Source organism: Gymnodraco acuticeps, unplaced genomic scaffold (genome assembly GCF_902827175.1).
Source record: "Gymnodraco acuticeps unplaced genomic scaffold, fGymAcu1.1, whole genome shotgun sequence".
Taxonomy (NCBI): domain Eukaryota; kingdom Metazoa; phylum Chordata; class Actinopteri; order Perciformes; family Bathydraconidae; genus Gymnodraco; species Gymnodraco acuticeps.
In genome coordinates, this window is record NW_022990413.1 from 74,911 (window position 1) to 94,444 (window position 19,534).

Sequence of the window (19,534 nt, forward strand, 5' to 3'; positions counted from 1 at the left end):
TGCCTCTGCTCTCAACATTAATCTTTGCTAATAAAAATAATAGTTATTTGCCCCCACTGATACAGGTTATGCTAACGCTTAGCATTTTGTGCTCATAAAAATAATCTGCCGCTCGCTACAGTCCATGCTAATTCTTAGCATTTGGGGCGATATCTTGCAGAATTAACTTGCAAACCATTAGCTTCTTCCAATAGACAGGTGAAGTTCATAAAAAAAGGTTATCATGCAAATGTTTTGCATATTCTCTACACAAGGCAGACATCTGCCATTGTGAGTTAGGTATATTTCCTCATTAGGTTATAAGAAAGGTGTATTATATGGACTTTGTGTCTCCTTGAACCCTTTTTAGAATCAAGTCTTGCATTGCTGTTGTAAACACAACTCCACTCTGCATATTTCAAGATAGGACAATATCTTTTTTCAGAAGATTTCATAAGAAACGAGAATGTAGAATTCAAAACTGAATAAAATGGTCTGTGTACGAATTGTACATTGTTGTATGTTCCGTGCCTTTAAAGTATATTTTCAATATGAAACACGCTGTACATAAGGCATTAGATGTGAGTATGTTTTTCCTGTAGGCTATCATAGTTGCATCACTTTACACTTGCATCAAGCTCACTCTGGACAAAATTAAAGTCCACATTTTTAGTACACTCACTATAAACATGCGTCTCTTGACATAGTAGAGCAAGACGCTGGCGTGTTACTTCTAGTCACCATCACCACGAGTCGCATTATCTTTTTTTTCTTTATATTCCTCGCTTTCTGTTGTGATCTGGTGACTCACGCACACATGTTCCTGCTTTAGTTTTTTCTCCTCTGTTGCTTTCAGTTGACCTAGCTCCAGACAAAAGGAATGGAGGGGAGCAGAGAAATGGAATGATTGCGTAAATGGAGGGTTATTTTCAGATAGAAAAGAAACAAGAAATGCAAAAGTGAGGTGGGGAAGGGGGAAAAAAGAGCGGGGAAAAGAAGAGGCGTGGGTGAGGGGCAAGTCGATGAGACAGGAGGAGACAAGAGAATTTGACGAGGTTGGAGGCTGGAAACAAAAGGCAAACAAAAGTAATTCACAGCGATTCTGTGAAGGACTATTGCTGGAATGAATTTGTTTCTCTTTTTCTTTCATACAGTAGAAGCACTGCTTGCATTTCTACTTTTAATATTACCATTCTTCAAGTACTCTTTCTCGTATTGCTCTGCCACTTCTGCTGTCTTTCCTTCATTTTCCTTCATGTTTGTTAACTGAGTGAGAAAGCTAAGTGATGTGATGCAACATCCATGTAATGGTCTCTGTTTTTCTCTGATTTGACCATTACTTTAAGCATAAAATATGTAGTAAAATGTCTAAGAACAACTAGATGTGTATAAAGTTATGCACATATTTTATCCCAACTGTTTCCAATTTGTTTTAAACATCGAAAAATCCCCCCATAATTTTGTATATGCAATGTATCCTTTGATGGACATATTTAGTCTGTGATGTGTAAGAGTTGTGGTTTTATGTCAGAAATAGGTTTTTACACAATTTTAAGTCATATTTTTACGTAGATATTTGTCATTTTTAATTAGATGAAGGGTTATAGTCATCAAATGTCAAGTTATCAGAACACAAGCTGAGTAAACTAAAGCAGGAGTTGAATTCCTTTGGAGAAACACAGATTTTTCTGGTGATACTGCTTTACTTATGCTTGTACTGGTTTAAGTCACCGTGCGTAGGATTCACGTGGGAAGGTTGCTTACGTAGTAGAAATCCAAAAAATAGGTACAGAAATGTTCCGACATTTTCCGATTCACCAAACATTGCGTACCGGCGAGGAAAGTGCGTGCGGCACTTCCTACGCCGGTTTCCCTTTTATAAATCACAATCGTCTCGAAATGCGGTGCAGCTTTTGCGTAACGCCCATATTTGCCTATAAATAGTCAAAGAAACGCCCATTCATTCATTCATTCATTCTGACTGACTTTATGAAGAAGATCGCAGGAAATGACGATAGAACAGCTAAAAAATACTTCTCACACCGTGTCAGATTTTGGTTATTTTGGGGAGGTGGAGATAAATCATATTGTTTGGTGGATGCAGTTTGAACCAGAGTAGCAGCATGGAGGCCGGATCGTCACCAAAATAAATAAATGAGTGGTCCGAAAAAGGTTAATGACAAAAAAAATACACATAGCCTTCCTCAGGCAGTGTGTTTGCACCGGGGACAGGAGACCCCCCCTTGATGAGAAACTGTAAGAAATGATCGGGGAATCCCTCCGGAGTGGAGTCATGACGACTGGATCTGAATTATGTTTTTGTATTTGGTGGTTTGTGTCCCAGCACTGAGGAGTCGCAAACAGGCGTTTGTTTAATCATTTTAAGATTGGCTTTAATCAATGTTTGAAAATGAATTCTTCATATATGATAAATGAGAGGTAACATTTTATTTATGGTATTATTTCCACATATTTCTCTCCATTCTTCCTTCTGCCAATGGTGTCGCAGTTTCTCGTCTCTCCCGTTGTTGTGCTTAGTGCGTACGCATGGGTTAGAGTTTGCGTGGAGGACCACACATTTTCCCGTCAAGTTAGTATTTTATAAATCGCAAACATTGTGTAGAAACTGGCGTACGCCATTTTTTGAGCGTATATCCCTTTATAAATGAGGCCCCTGGTCTGTTTTCTATAGATAGGAGGAGACCTCTGTGGATAATTTGGCTTCCTGTAAAAAGCTTTTGTCGTTTTAATTGAGACACCCCTTGTGGAAAATGACAGATTACGCTTTTAATAGTATATTTCCTAACCACTGTTAAATGGGATAGTTGCATTGCACACACACACACACACGTACGCACGCGTGCCCATAAGCCCTCCCTCTAACAAATGAGTTTACCGTGGTCATAACCTTCACAGAGCTCATTATCATAGATTGCAGGCCTTTTCATAAAGCGGAGACCACTGGTGACTGATTACTAGCGGGATGGACACACACACACACACACACACACACACACACACACACACACACTGTGATCCGTAATGAGACCTTATTCCGGACACCCCACCCAGCTGCCTGTAAATTACAGCCGCCACTCTGCCATACATACTTAATCAGCTAATGTTTTTTTATTCCTTTATTATTAATTTGCTCCTGTTTCTGATTTATCTAAAGCGCTCTGCATCACACCAATATTTTGTCTCCTTTACAGTTCAGAGAGGCAGAGTAGGCCGTGTGCTTATTCATGTACTTAGGGGATTGCATCTGTAATGAATGGACTGGCTGTTTAGGCATACACAACACAGCCTACTACTCACCTTAATAATGTAAGCAGGTCGTAACTCCTGCTAACCCAAGGGTATATAAGGCATGCATATACACACACACACACACACACACACACATTTGCACACCCAAACAGCCTACCTGAATTAGCCGCTGACCTCTGCTTATGCCAGGTCTTCTCGCTGTCACATTGCAGCTGCATTGGAATATGAATGCTTTCTGATTGGAGGAGAAAATCTGGTGTGTCTTTTGTGTGTTTGTTTGACTGTTTTTTTTGTATGTTGTTTAGTACACATGTATTTAAGCCCACCTTATTTTAATAAGCAACGGTACACCATAAAATCCTTTAAAAAGAAACAACATTTTAGTGCTTAACATTTTTTTTCTCCAAATAAAATCTTTTGTTAGGTTGATGCGCTTGATTTGGGTTTTGTTGCTTGCAAACGATGCGTAACGTGAAGGATAATTGGAGAGTAGAGTGCTGGTGTTGTCAGAAAGCATTAATTAGCGTCATCTAAAATATTTTATCTTTGCTTAACATATAACATGTGCCTAAAAATAGCAAGTTATTCACACAGCAGATATAAAGGTAGTCTGTCTTTCTGCAGCATGCATTACATTTTAACTTCACACAACATACATAAGATACATTTCAACTTTCCATGTGGTTGGGTTTCGGTTAATGGTCCACTACCCCATATTCTGCAGTCACATAAACTCAAATTTGCACACATACCATTACTTAACACTAGCGTATGCATAATTGAAACACACGCTTATATTTAACACACACACACACACACACACACACACACACACACACACACACACACACACACACACACACACACACACACACACACACACACACACACACACAGAGGACTGTGTTGACCTGTGAGTCATTGCTCTCGGCATTGATTTCCTTTTCCCAGAGTGACCCCTGTCACCACAGCAATAGAGTGGCCGATATTTCACCAGAACTGCTGGGTCTCTCTCTCACGCCCCCCCCCCCCATCTCTTTCTCTAAGTCTGACTCTTTATCTCTCTGTACTTCCCACTAACTCCCTCCACACATCTCCTAATTTGTTCTCCAATAATAATCCTGATAGTAATCAAAAAGCTGGGTGACAGGAATTGTAAGGCTTAATTCATTTTGTAACATTATCTTATGTACAGTAACAGTATGAATTGACCTTACAAAACCAACATTGTGACCTATATTTTTCACATCTCCTCCACTAACCAACGTTCAGTCACAAAGAAACACAGAGTTATTCAGTACCACAAAATGAACAGTAGTCTCCGTGTGTTTAAGTATGCTCATGTACTCTTTTATCTATGAACTCAACTTCCTCTTCAATTCAATGGCCTTCTTTCAGAGCGAGTGACTTCCTGTGCCACTATTGCGTCAAATGCTTTTATCCCCCAAACAGGACAGCTATATTAAGTCATTAGAGTAATCATCATTATTTTAGATTATTTTCCTCTTTATTTGATTTTGTCAAATTAATTAGATTTGTGTTCCGTTTTGAAAAAGAGGAAAGCAGACTTTTCCCTTGAATTAATAGTTTTTTCAGTCTCAAACTGAAATGGAGACCTTGTCTTTTGCTGCCATGGTCTTTAAGATGCTTCCAGTTGAACATTTCTTAATCTCCTCATGTCTGTGACTAATGAATAATAATTGCTGTACATGCCCCATGTGACTCAATAATGTGGATGTAATTTCATATCTCCCCCAGGTGTCTGAGGCTGATCTGAGGACTTTGTTTCTGGATGAGCTTGTTGGACCTGCGGCTAACATCCCACACAGGTATGTGTAGTTACAGCCACACTCAGATTCCCCCTCATCAACAAGGGTTTTTTCCCCAGGTAAAAGTTTACCCTTGACTAAAATGACTTATAACTTCTTAAGAATAACTTTATGAATCGCTCACACACACATGCAGGTCCCAGTGTAGATAGAGGTAACAGAGTCGGCCTCGGGGACTCTGCCTCTCCTCGGGGGGGGTTGAGCTCCTCGGGGAGTCGCTGGAACATCACTGTCCCCCCTTGGCAATATGCAAATCCCTATATGATATTTCCCACCATGCAGAGCTCCAAGGCCCCTGAAGACTTGTTCTGTTTCTACTTTCTGGAAAGGCAGATTTTCATTCTAAGTTTTGCACATTTTGACAATGAAAGAAGCATTTTCTGAATCTAAATGCTCATCCTCATACATATGTGCCTATTCCAGATGTTTACATCCTTAGCTAGACGCCTGGACTCACCAACTGAGTCAACTTTATATATGTTGAGCTTTGGCTGGAAAGTAACTTCCTTTAGCAGCCGAGCAAACTCTGATTTTGTCATTAAAAGTATCCTGCAGAAAAAACATTGAATTCAATTTACCTTATTTTGCAACCATACACATTAACACTACTTTGATGTCTTGCACTGACAGCATTGATAATATATTGTATTATAAACCTGAATACGGTAAATGTAGTGGGGTTAAAACAATATTTGCCTCTGAGATGTAGAGTAAATGGAAATACTTTGATGAAGTACCTCACCAAAGTACTTGAGTAAATATACTTTGTTACTGTGCATCAGTAAGTGACAACATGGATAATAGTACATTTCTGTCCTAGACTACATTCTAGAAGTTGGCATTGTAAGGTTTAGTGTGATTACATGAAATAAATCAAATGCCTTGCAAACATAAAATTCCATTCAATATTGTTTTATTCAGAAGCTGTAATATGAAAAATAGGAACACAGGCGAATACGGTTAGACGTTACCAGTCAGTAGTTTGACAGCTAGCAGTGCTGCCAATTAAACTTGAGCAGGAATTGGTGGTCTGGCACAATTTGGCACAATTGAGTTTGCGGCTGCGGTTTCTTTGCCGTTCCTGCGAGAGTCACCGAAGGGCGTGATGGATCCTCCGTCAGCGTGCCGGCTGTCAGAGGCGCGGGGATTTGCATCACACCTTGAGCGTTTTAAATGGCTGCACATATTATAATAATAAAAAAAATGAAATGAGTAAATCAGGACTCATGACAGGCAGGTTGAAACAGTGGGTGAGTGTGTGTGTTTCTTGCCACCAGCGTCAACATTAAACACATCAGATTGAAGCCACCCTCCAGGGTAGCATCACTCAGCCAGGTGTGTGTGTGTGTGTGTGTGTGTAAATGTGAGCATGGTGAAACCTAAGTCTTTTATCTACTTTTCTTTTCCTCTGGTTTTTTGTTTATCTACAGATTTATTTATATATTAAAGCTGTGCAGAACACACTCTCACACACAGATTGATCTATCGATGTATTGATGTGTGAGTGGGTGTCAGTATTTTATTTTCCCACTTCCTTCCCATTGTTTAATTATTTCCCCTAGTATGATATCCTGCAGAGTTTTTCACACTTGAGTTAGTGCTGTTTTCCTTTGCCAAAAGCAGTCAAATGCTGAAAGTTAGTTAGGTAAAAAGAAAAAGCTTTGACAGAATATCCTGATTCTCATTTGGGAACAGTCGGAACTTACTTTATTTCCACTCCGGCAGTATCCCTCAGTGTAACTGTTCTAATTCAATTGAACACTTTTCTTTGTTCTGAAGTGATAAGATATTTAGGCTTAGGAGACTGGAGCTTCATTATTGCTACATTATTATTTTCCTGCTTGTTTTTCTATTGTCCAGCTGTTTATCCGACAGTCTCCGATTCTTCTCTCCCCATTTATTTTTGTATTGTTCAAGGTCTCCAGTAGATGCACATTACTTTTGATCTCTGACTCTATTTCTCCACTCGCTTTCTCTCCCTCTCTCCCATTTCTCTCTCAGGACGGGAGGAGGATATGTCTCTTTTTCTCCATATTGACTTTCCCAGGTCAGGCTCCTCTTCTCCTATTAGGCCAAGCTAACTGATCAATACGCCGGCCTGGTGGGCTGCTGTGTGGACATGCAGACAGGCAGACACAGCGGGCCGTGCCCCGGCCAAGTGCCACGCTCATTAACACACACACAGCAGGAAATATACAGTATACATACCAATCACACTCTCACAAATCACAAAATGGATTTATATATACAATTCATATTAATACAGCTGATTCTAGAAAGAATTCAAGATTCAAAGATTGTTTTTGTCATATGCACAATAGTTAGGCAAACAAATATTAAGACTCCTCCAACAGTGCAACACACATTATACTTAAGACATAAAAAGTGCAAGTCGAACAATGGTGCGAGTTAAATGCAGGAATAATCAACTATATACTTAGAATAAAAATGAACAGAAAGTTAAATGCAACTCCTACATTTCTACAATCTGTAATAAAAAAACTCACACATCTGAACACAACTAATGCCAAAATCAATCAATCAATCAATCATGTATAAATCTATAAATCGTCATGCACTTGGTTGCTTCCCTGTCAAATGTGAAGATGCAACTCCTCTCCTCCCCTGCTGTTTTCTCAGCTGGTGAGTTGTGACATCTGCAGTGCTGCATGGATAAGCAGCTGCCAGAGATGGAGGGGGGAGTGCTGTGGAAGACAATGCAGGAGAGAAGGGAAGAAGAGGGAGGGGTGCAGGGCACTGTCAACCAGCAACAGTTAGGTGTACAGCAGGGGGAGACAGGATGGTGTGTGTGTGCCCATGCACGTGTGTGTGTAAATGGCAGCGTGCCAGGCGGTGCCATCTGGCTGCTTGACAGAGCTCTTCTCATTAACAGGGGGGTTAATTGCTGTGGCAGCACCCAGGCTGTGTCAAACATCACCCTGGGGACACGGAGGCAACAGACGATCTACATGTTTGTGTACGCACACGCACAAATGAGTGTGTGTTTAAGCATTAAACACGGCACTGGGAATCTAAAAGCGCTTTCTCTACGTAAAAGTGTTAAACAGCAGCCTGCAGTAAATTAGCCGTGGCATATGAAGAGGGCAGCGGAGGGGACCCACCTGTGTCCTGTGTGGTGTGTGTGTGTGCGCCCTTGTTGTGCAAGTATGCCAGGCTACATGCATGTTTATATTATTCTTATGAATTATGTCTTGTTGCTGTAATGATGTAGAAAGAATTGGGTTTACACAGCCAATGTCTATAGCCCTGAGGGCAAACACATACAGGCACAAACACACGCACACACACACGGCAGGGGGAAGGGGTGGCAATTTGCATGTTATTACTGCATATTCATGACTAATTTGGTTAGCCTTGCCTAATAGGCCTGAGTGACAGCTTGAGATATCGAGAGTCGACTTTAATATCACACACACTCACGGTGACACACACACACATACAGACACACACCCTGCTCTCTGTCCGCACAGTAATCATAACAACACTTAGGGCTCTAAATTACAGGAATTCCCTGTTCATCTGTTGGTTTGACATTGTGTCATTTGTTTAGCACAACTGCTTTATTGTATATAACAATATGGTAAATCATATAACCTCATTTGTTACATGCATAATCATGACCTGATATGCACCCACACATGCACGCATATTCACACATTAAATCACATGAATACATTTGCATTGTGACTTGTTGCAGGTCACATTGTTTTTGTATTAATTTCCCGAAAACTAGTGAAAAAACTATAAAATGCAGCCGCTACCTATTAAATTCAGTTTCATCCATTAACGGTGCAGAAAATAGAAACTTACGTACCATTAAGTAATGCAAACTGTGCTTATTTTCTTCAATTTTTCAATCTTTGTTGACTACAAAGCTGGGTGTGTGTGCATATGTGTGTTTAATAAGAATTCTGGGCCAAGACAAAGTGATGTTCCTTATCTCAGCTAGTGAGTGTTTTCCGTCGTACACACGGCACTCTAACCATCCCACTGTGAAGGTGAAAATAAGGATGAAATTGGCTGCAGTTACTTTTCATTCAAAAACCCTCTTTCCATTTACAACTAGTTCCCATTTCAAACCATTCCTCATTTAATAATCTCTACTAAATTTGGGCTGATTTTAAGTATTTCTTCAAAGAACTGACAGGAAAATAAGTTTTGCAAATGCTAATGTATAGACCAAGCTTTCCCTCCCTTAAAAAGGCCCTAAAATAATCATGTTTTAATGCAACTGTAGAAGGTTTTATCCTGTGTAAAAGTTAAGGATTGCTATTTGTGCATATCTTTGGGGAAAGATTGTCTTTGTCCACACATTTATATACATAATAAAGGCTTCTCTGCATGCTTAGGAGTACACTCAGTTTTTGACATTCTTTTTTTAAACAGATTTTCTTAGTGAAATGCTCGGCAAAGTGATAATTCATAACAAAGGAACACTGTAGTTAGTGGAATAAGAAAAAAAAGGGAATAGATAGCGTGGCAGCACACACTCCATTCCCTTCTAGACACAGAAACAGACTGTAATCTAAAGTCAGTTTGTTCACACTCTCCTCTGTGGCTTTTACTCAATTTGACTGAAAAGTTTTTTTTTTCTTGAAGTGAAAGATTTAACTCTCAGCGCTCTCTATCCACTCACATGTCACTTTTGTCAAATCTTGCCTTTCCTTCCCTGCTTGCTGCGAACGTGTAGACACGCTTGATCAAATGTGAGTTTAACATTTTTAATCTGCGCAAAGTTTCATCAGAATAACTCATCTCAGGAGGTGTGTGTGTGTGTGTGTGTGTGTGTGTGTGTGTGTGTGTGTGTGTGTGTGTGTGTGTGTGTGTGTGTGTGTGTGTGTGTGTGTGTGTGTGTGTGTGTGTGTGTGTGTGTGTGTGTGTGTGTGTGTGTGTGTGTGTGTGTGTGTGTGTGTGTGTGTGTGTGTGTGTGTGTGTGTGTGTGTGTGTGTGTGTGTGTGTGTGTGGTGTGTGTGTGTGTGTGTGGTGTGGTGTGTGTGTGTGTGTGTGTGTGTGTGTGTGTGTGTGTGTGTGTGTGTGTGTGTGTGTGTGTGTGTGTGTGTGTGTGTGGAGAATTGTGTGATCTGTTTCCTTTTTTTCTTTCTCCTTCCATCTTGTGTGACAGCTGTCACTGGTGACTCAGAAAGGTGTCTGGGCAGAGTTAACATATTTTCACTGCCGGGATACACGCACGCACACACACACACACACACACACACACCAGCTCCAGTTGCTGTCACCTAGCACAAATTTCACCAGGCTCAGCATCTCTTTGCTTCTCTTGAATTAGATTTTTCTCATAAAGCACATATTACATTTTGTACACACCGCATGCTGTTCATATAGTGGATTGCTTATTTATATATTACTTTAGGTCAGAGAGCATTACATGAATTAATAAAGCATCTTAATTACAGTAACTGTCAAGGTTGACTTAGTTTTGTCTCATTTTAAATGCCGTAAACGAGTATCAAGAGTGGCCTTGAAAATAATGACTGTATTGAGAACATATTCAATACACATACTGGAAATGGTACCATGGAATATACTGGCAGCTTACATTGCATATAATTACAGGAAGTGACCCACCAGTACAACCTGTTTTGAATTCCCCGTTTTTTCCTGTTATTATTTGTCATTTATCTTCGTCTCTTTTCTTTCTCTGTTCTGCTCCAGCTCTGTCTCCTTGGTTCAGATCACATCGGAGTTAGAAGACTTGAAAATCCAGTTGCAAACCAAGGACATGGTCATCTGTGATCTGGAGAGGACGCTCGGAGAGAATTCGCAGCAGAGGCAAAAGGTAATCAACCAAAGATATTTCAAACTACAGGATCACTCGCCACACAAAATGTCATCAAGATATTGCCCAATCTTTTGACATCTGCCTTATTATTAAGATCCTTTAGCTTTCTTAATATTTCCTATTTCTCTAATGTAATTGAATACAGTTCATGCTATTTGGTTCAATCAAGTGTTTTTCCGTACATAAGACAGACATGAACAAAGAAACTAATTCCTATCATTTTAGCCTATTCTTTTCATAGCAGTTTTAAGACTGCCCACACAATTAAATGACTTGTTAAGGTGATTTCTCTGCAGAGTGCTTGTTATTGTTTAGAAGGCTGTCTGAGGAGTGGATATTTTCTTTTCTTTTTACGATATTGGTTTGGCAGCTGTGCTGGAAGCGCTCCATGTGCAGCCAGGTTTAACAGGAAGCCGAGGCGTGTGTGATGAATTACCGGCATATCTCAGAGCCGGGGGTAACAAACATGGCGTCGCCGGCCGGGATTAAAAGGGAGAGTTTTTTTACGGCCTTCCCACACCTCCTTACAGGGTGTCACTAAATTATACCCACCGCTGTTTTACTGTCTTCTGTGGCTTACAGTTAAGATGCACGTAAATACACACAGGCTTGCAGAAATGCACACACAAATGCGCACGCATGCATTTGTGCTTGTGGTAAACCCGGCTTGTTGGCTGTTTATGTGTGTGTTGGCTGGCTACTGCTTGTGAGTTGTCTCATTTGCACTGCAGCTAATTAGTGGTTTATGTGATTACACAGCCTAAGAGAAACAAGCGGAGTAACTGGAGCTTGTTCTGTTAATTATATTTTCAACAAATGTTGATATATCTTTTCATTCTGCCTGTGTTTCTGTTTAACTGGTACATCTGCAATGCAGATGCACGGATAGATATTTTGGCACAGACTCGTGTACACACACATTTAATAAAGATGATTGCCACAGAATCTCATCTCTGTTCGTTAGCAGTAAGCCAGTTTGTGTATAACGCAAAACATTCCCAGAATCTGACATCTATGAGGCCCAATTAAAACAAATGATACCCGCAGCAATGGAAATAAAGGCATGTATACAATGTTATCCCTTTGAATTTGTCAGTGTAGAAGGTTTTCATCTTTAATGATATGGGAATGACTAACATGGTTAAAGTGTTTCCTTTACATAACCCATGCCATTATCCTCTCTGTGACCCGGTGGCTCCTCTTTACAGTCTGACCCTGACCTGTCTCGTAAATAACAAAAAAACTGTAGAATTCAAGTAAAAAATGCTGTTTTACTTTAGCCGGACTAGCTATAAACATTTATGTCATGGTATATGACAATCTACAATAACTACTAAAAGTTGTTTAATAAAAGAGTTGAATAAATGATTACTGAATATAGATAGATAGTGAGACACATTTACTGTAAGTAAGTGTCTTCCTCTGAGATAATGTTTAACTGGTGAACTTCCTCCGGGCCCAGACACTGGAGAGCCGTGAGAGGCTGGAGCTCCTGCAGAGTGAGCTCTCATGTCTGCAGAGGATCCACAAAGACAACATGAAGGAGATCACAGAGAGAGGCGTCTGCATCACCAAACTGCAGGCGGCCTCTGAGCTGCTGCGACGACAAGAGGGCGACGACACACGCACTCAGGTGGGCACAGTGTGGAACAATGATTCAGATCTTTTACATTGTACAACAATGTTCAAATACTCCATTAGAAGTGTTGTCTTTGAACTCTGAATTGTAATCAGATGCGCCAGCCTCTCACTGCTCTCAAGTTAGATCACTTAAGCTAAATTAATTTATAACGACAACAAAAGTTAAAAGGACCTATTGGGGAACGAAATGTACCCTGACTGATATTTTATTATATTATATTCATTATATATACAGTATATGAATAATCTTGACCCGAAACAAAGCAATTAATAACACTTGTGAAATTAATGAAAGAAAATACTGCATTAGAATTGTATTAAGTACTGCAGTTCATATCGTAATTGTGTACAAGTTTGTGTCTAAAGTAAAAGCACAAATTAAGGAGTAAAATGTACCCTTTGAGTGTATTTTATTATATTTTATAACAAATGTTTTTTGAACAATCATGAACTGCAAATAAGCTAATTTGTAAATCTAACATGTGTTGTATTAGCAATCTGAAGCAGCATACAATATAAATGCTTTGAGCTGTTTAAAGGGATGTTGCCTAGCAATGGGCCTCTTGATGTCTTCATTTGAGATGAAGTGACTTGCACCTCATTTGTTTTTACATAATACAACATGTGACTGCCTTCACCTTTTTTCTGACTAGCTCTCCAAGCTGAATGAAAGAGCGAGGGAGCTTCAGGAGGAACTTAGGAGGAAAGAGGAGGAATGGAGGCAAAGAGAAAACGAGCAGAAGCTGAAATATGAAAAGCAGCATGAAGAAGCAGAGGAGAGGGGGAGGCAGGAGCAGCAGAAGAGAGAGGAGGAGTGGGTGAGGAAGGTGGATGAAGAAAGGAAGACCCATGCTCAGGCTGTTGGACAGTTGGCCAAAAAGGCAGATGTCCTGAAATCTGAGGTGAGTTGACATATGATTGTTTTAACCAAACTCCACAATGGGTTATAAGTACACTTGGCTGCATGTGATATTATTTACTTGCTTCCTTCGTTTGAATTGTTGTGTTTGAAATGATTCTCTTTCCCCCGTGAACTCAAAATATCCCCCCTTCATCCACGATTAAAAGATGACTAGAATCAATTGCAATTTTAATTGAGTTAATGTTTAGAAAAGTTTCTCCTCGTTTGAACTCAGAATATTTTCATTTTTTACTTTTTATTCTCGAGGCTCTGACTTAGACGGACAACTTTAAGTCTTATTTTTTGACGATACATTTTTCCTAATTGAGCAGTTTGTTTACTTGCAGCTCGACACAAGACAGCATATTTACACGCGCGCATGTACACGCACTTACGCAGACTTTTACAAAAAAAGAAAAACAGCAAAACACTTCACCTTAATTCAGACCTCAGACACTTTCCTCCCCCCCTCCTTCCTTCCATCCTGCCATCTCGCCACAACCGCTCCAAATTAATCTGCAAAATATTGATTTGAGGAGCAGGGTGGTGGGGGTGCACGATTGCGGCCGCATATTAATACGAACGGGCCGCTCTTCGTCTCTCCTCTATACTTTAAGATCCTCATATCTTCATAATTGATTAATGTTCCTTTGTGAAGTGGGGATGAATAATACATTAGTGGGTCTGCTGCACCCTCAGGCTGATGAGAAAATGTTTAATTTCAGTAAATGTAGCGCTGCCTCTCTCTTTCATTTTCCCTCTCTGGTTATTTGTGAGTGTTGGAGTGTGTTTGTGAGTTTTCACTCGCGAGCCAAAGACTAGAGGAGTGTTGTTGATTTGCTCCTTTCGTGTTTACTGTCGGCTCGAAGTGCATGTTAAGCATCACAAACAAAAGGCGGCATCTGCATTTGTGAATGAATAAATTGGTGGAATGAGCGCAGCATTGTTCCATTAACTCATATAACTGTTACAAGCTGTTTGCCATCAGAAGAAGAAATCAACCCTTTGGACATCTCGGCACACGTTGCGTCAGAATGCCCTGCGAACATCGGCTGCTACGGTGTCCATCGGCAATCAGCATGCACATGTTGTATAAACCCTCCTGATGGGGACAAGAGGCTCTTCAGCAGCCTGGAAAGGTGCCAGGAGGGTGGCATATGTCTGTCGCTGTGACTGGCACAGGCTGGCTCTGTTTAACAATGCTAATTATGCTAAACACGTGCTAATGATGATGATTAAGGGGTTTAAGAGCTACAGTATGGCATGTTGCGTGTGAAAGGGTGGGGTGTCTGGCACCTGATGGTGAGCATCTGTGGGTAGAATAAATAAATGAAGCGCACACGCACATGCACACACACACACACACACACACACACACACACACACACACACACACACACACACACACAGACACCCACAGGTCTCTCTTCATGCCTACTTAGCCTCGCTTCATTTTCATTTTGAACTTGTGCCAATGATGATCTATACACAGGCACAGCTTCATCCATACACACTGAGCGCTAATTGAATAAATAATTTGTATCCGTTAACAAGCAGCCTAATTAGTTATGCTAATCAGCCTAGATAACCCAATTAACCTCATAGAGTGTGTGTTTATGTGTGGGTGTGGATTTCTCTGCCTGAGAGCATATCAGAGACACTTAAGAAAACACATTTGCCTAATTAATTCTCAATGACATAATCAAGCATTTATGTTTTTTTTCATGACTTTATTGTTTTACTTTTGAATGCCAGATAATAGTCTTTCCACACCAAAGGAATACATGGGATTCATGTTAACGGTGTTTTCCACAGAGGATAAATGCCTTTATACACATTTCTGTTTGCCTTCTGCCAGTTAGATCCACATGCACATGTATATTTTTACAATTATTATGGTAGTTTAAACGGAGTGTATATTTTTTCAGGGAATGTCTGCCTGTTCCATTAGTTTATGTCCTTGGAAATACAATTTGGCCTCAAGTTCTCTCCGTTTATTTAAAACCTTCAGTCAGCGTTCCCATCCTAATAGTGAGCTGTGTTTCCTCTCGTTTAGCTTCACCACTCATTATCCGGGCCATGTGGAAGAGACAGTGTTTAGAGAGGAGAGGGGGAGAGAGAGAGAGAGAGAGGGAGGGGGAAAATGAGAAAACGCCAGCTCAAAGCCCAAAGATAGAGGGAATGAATGAGTGACTGAAAGAGAAAGAATGTAGATTTTCTTTGAACCTGACCACAGCTCCTTGTGCTTCTAATGAATGCTGGGAAGCTAAGGGAGGGAGACACCCAGACAAGACTGTCTTTGTTGTGCCTGTGCGAGAGAGAGAGTCACACACAGATAGACATACAGAGAGAGAACACAACAGATTTATGTCTTACAGGAAGTCTCCCAGATTTGTGGTGTCGCACAACCGCCTACCCGAGTCAACTCCATGCTCTGGCTTTTAATCAACAGTCAGTCTAAGTTCATGCGTACACACACTTGTATTTACTGGGTATTCATGTTCATGGGTGTATCTGTTTGGCTCTCTGGCATGGTTCTCTGCACCTGTGTTTACATAGGTGCGCCAGTGTTTGCATATTCTTCAATTAAAACATAACCTCAGAATGTTTTGACATGATAATAAGAGTTACAAAGTGTGTCGAACAAGTCTTACAGTCACCTATACATACATTCATTTGGATTACCTTTTTTTATTATTATTTTAATTATTTTAAACAGTTTAAGGCATAAATACTGAAATGATATGACCTGGGGCCACTTTTGCAAAATGGCAGGAAGCCACAGGCTCAATAAACAAATATGTATAATATTTTGTAAGATAAACACTTTTTTGGGGGAAATTCCTAATTTTCTAATTAAACTTTTTCTAATCATAGCTCTATTATTCTGTTTGGACATTTGTATTTGCAATGTAGCACCTCATTCACACTAAAAGCACAACAAAAATATGCCACCCTCCGACCAAATTTGGCCCATGGGTCGTAAATGAGGTATCACTGGTTTAATGGCTACCTTCAAAATTGCCTTATGGTGTTTTAAAAAACGACTGAAGTATTAAATGCTCTCCCGACATTAGCATGAGGTCATGGCACCTTCGCTAATGTGCTAATGGGAATTCACAGTAGTGAGCTAAACTGTGCGGCTTACCGTCCAAAGCCTGCACTTTTGTAATGGGAAGACCAAACACTGGATGCAGCGCAGGTCTCCAACAGGGGTGAGATGCTAATATTAGCTCGTGCTCACATTAGCTGAGTCATCTTCTCTGTGTCCTTCGCTTATTATCTGATTTAAGACTGATTAGATTAGCCTTGAAAGAGCGTGCACGCATACACACACACACACACACACCACATTTAAATATCAAAATGGAATTGCTTGACCAGTGAAAACTAGATTAATTCAAAAATGTTTGCATCAAGGTGCGGGGAAAAGCGATGACTGTGCATATTTCTAATGCACCTTGCAGCAGTTAAAGCCATTTATGACATTATCTAAAGCTCATGTTATGCAAACACATTTTTCAAGTCAAAGCCACTTATGATGAGGATACGTGATGCTCCTTTTTTTCTCCTCTGCCTTGATTTGACTTCACGAGATCATCAGCATAGGTATTGATTTTGCACTCCATTTGGTGGAGTTTTATAAGCTAAAAAGTGTATTACCTATAATAACATGCAGTAACAGTATAATGATGTTGAGCTCTGTTGCACTACTGTGTGTGCATGCCATGTGCTTTTCATCACAGATATGTAAATGGGGTTTAGGTAAGAGATTAAAAGAAAATGTTTGTTTTGTACAGTACATGGACACAGTGTTCATCCATTTAGCACAGTGCTGTTACTTCAGCCCCCACCTTCATCAAGCTGTGTCAAGGTTATGCAAACAGATTGGCCGTTGCTCTGCTCCCAACAAATGCCACAAATAGCTTTTCTTCTCTAGTCTCCAGAAACTGTCAAGAGAATGCTACTGGGTCAAATCTCCTGACAGCCTAACAGCGTGCTGGGTGATGTAAGTTTGGCCTAGAAACCTCCCACATCTTTATTCTTCCTTTGAGAAATAATTTTCTATTATGTCATTGTTGTGCACTCCTGTTTCCTTCTTTTTGAATGTGTTGCTCCGTTCTACTTTGAGCCATTTGATCAGCTCAGAACGCGGCGTTACACTTTTAGATAGTTGTTGTGGTAAACAAGAGGACGTTGTCTCGCTGTCTTATAGAGTTTGAAAGCGGAGTGCCAATTTTACTTGAGACTTTTTCATGTTGGATGTAAGGAAGTACTCAGCCACTGTAAAAATGTGTACGTTCCTGTGTGCTCATGCTCAAGACTGTTTGCTTCCTCTCTTTATGCGTGTGTCTGTGACAGTCTCCTCTCAAGATGTTAATTCCTCTCCTCCCCGTTGTTGTCATGCTAACACCAGCAGTGTCTGCACCAGGGAGACGAAGACATATTGGTGTTAATGAAAAGCCCTCCTAAACTCTCCTCTCCGCATGAATGTTTAAACATGCTTGTCATAACATTCATTCGCTCACACATGACAGCTAGCATCTGCAGCTGCCTTGCTCGCCCTCAATATTTTATCATACCATCTCCCCTAACCCCAGACTAGCACAATGGCTGTGTGTTGGAAAACGGAATTATAATGACTGAAAACAGGCCGTGTACAGACTCACTACCAGCACAGGCCATACATAATGTATTCAGCAACACCACAGGCTTCATAATGGTTCAATTAGTCAATCTTAAATAAGAAAGAAAGGCCAAATGGTGGAAATGTGGAGATACATAGACATAAGAAGTAGAAGGGGATAAACAAAGAAGATGAAAGAAACACAGAAGAAAAACATAACAAAAAAGAAAAGGGGATAGTTTTTCAAATATTGTGAAGAGAAGACATAAAAGGAAGACAAATCCTCATATCAATGTACCTACAAGCTTGAAACCTGCCAACGTTTTTATTTATTTAGTTCTATTTGGATACGTTTTAGTGCATCGTTGACCTTATTCACCTTAATAGTACAACATAATGCTTGTTATTGCAAATTAAGAAAATGACGGTTTGGTCTCCTGGCACCATAGGCCTCACAATGGTTCAATCATTCCGTCTTAAAACTAAATATGATAATTATAAAAGGTTGAAAGATGGAAATGCACCAAAACATTGACAGAAAAGAGAAGGAGATGTACAAACTACATAGAAAGAAAGAACGATAACCTACAAAGAGAAATACAAGGTTTGTGAAGAAAGAAAATAATACATTGGGAAAGGAAAGATAAATCCTCATGTCCATGTACAATTTTCTATTCAGAAGTCCCACAACACTGCAGGTCAGCAGTTGTGACCTTGGTGGTTTTGACAGAAGTGGTTCACCATGGTAACGGTCGGTCGAACTTCCCCGCACCCCTCGTCACTCCCCAACCTTCCTCGCTGCCTGTCCTCTCATTTGATTGGACGCACAATTGAAATGTCATGCCTCAGAAACACACATGCACACACACCAGATCAACCAGACTGAAACAAGACAACATGAGAGAAACCAGAGACAAATGTAACACTCAGAGGGGAGAAAGCTTCACTTATATCTCTCTTCAGAAAAAATAGCCCTAAATATGTGAGTGTTTATCTAAACTCATAGTTAAACCTTGTGTGGTGGACATAGGCACAGAGCATCAAAGCAGGGAGGCTTGTCATAGCAGCTGAATACAGAATCAAATGAATATTAATGCGGAACCAATTACCTCAGGGAAATGTTTTCTGTAGGTTAGCTTGGCTAACACACGTGTCTCACCTTTAGCAAAGTGGAAGCAGTGGGGGGGGGGGGGAAGCCTGGAGGCTGGACAGCGCTGATGTATTCGTTTTCCTCCTAACAAGCTTGTCTACCCCTTATAAAATAGAATTGTCCACCCCTCCGCTCTCCTTATTTCACCTAGATGCAAACTGCGTATAAAGAAAATGAATTATGGAGAGAATAAATGATACAATTCTTCGACAATGCCTATGGCTAAGAGGAAGTTAATATTGTCTGACCACGTTGTTTGTTTGCCAAGATTTCATAAGCGGCATTTATAAATGTTTTGCTACAATATTGGTTAAAG

At 40.3% G+C, this 19,534-nt stretch overlaps 1 protein-coding gene across 8 annotated transcripts in view; it reads left to right on the forward strand.

Moving 5' to 3' along the window:
- Positions 1–19,534, forward strand: part of LOC117551857 (golgin subfamily A member 6-like protein 22) — a 103,793-nt gene that overhangs the window by 10,394 nt on the left and 73,865 nt on the right. For 6 of the 8 annotated variants that reach the window (XM_034224922.1, XM_034224923.1, XM_034224926.1 and 3 more), the window contains 4 exons: positions 5,008–5,078; positions 10,773–10,896; positions 12,362–12,532; positions 13,194–13,442. In XM_034224922.1, coding sequence (XP_034080813.1) covers positions 5,008–5,078; positions 10,773–10,896; positions 12,362–12,532; positions 13,194–13,442 — 615 coding nt within the window. Of the gene's footprint in view, positions 1–5,007; positions 5,079–7,079; positions 7,126–10,772; positions 10,897–12,361; positions 12,533–13,193; positions 13,443–19,534 lie in introns of all 8 variants that reach the window. The other 2 variants (XM_034224927.1, XM_034224928.1) reach the window with 1 other exon arrangement.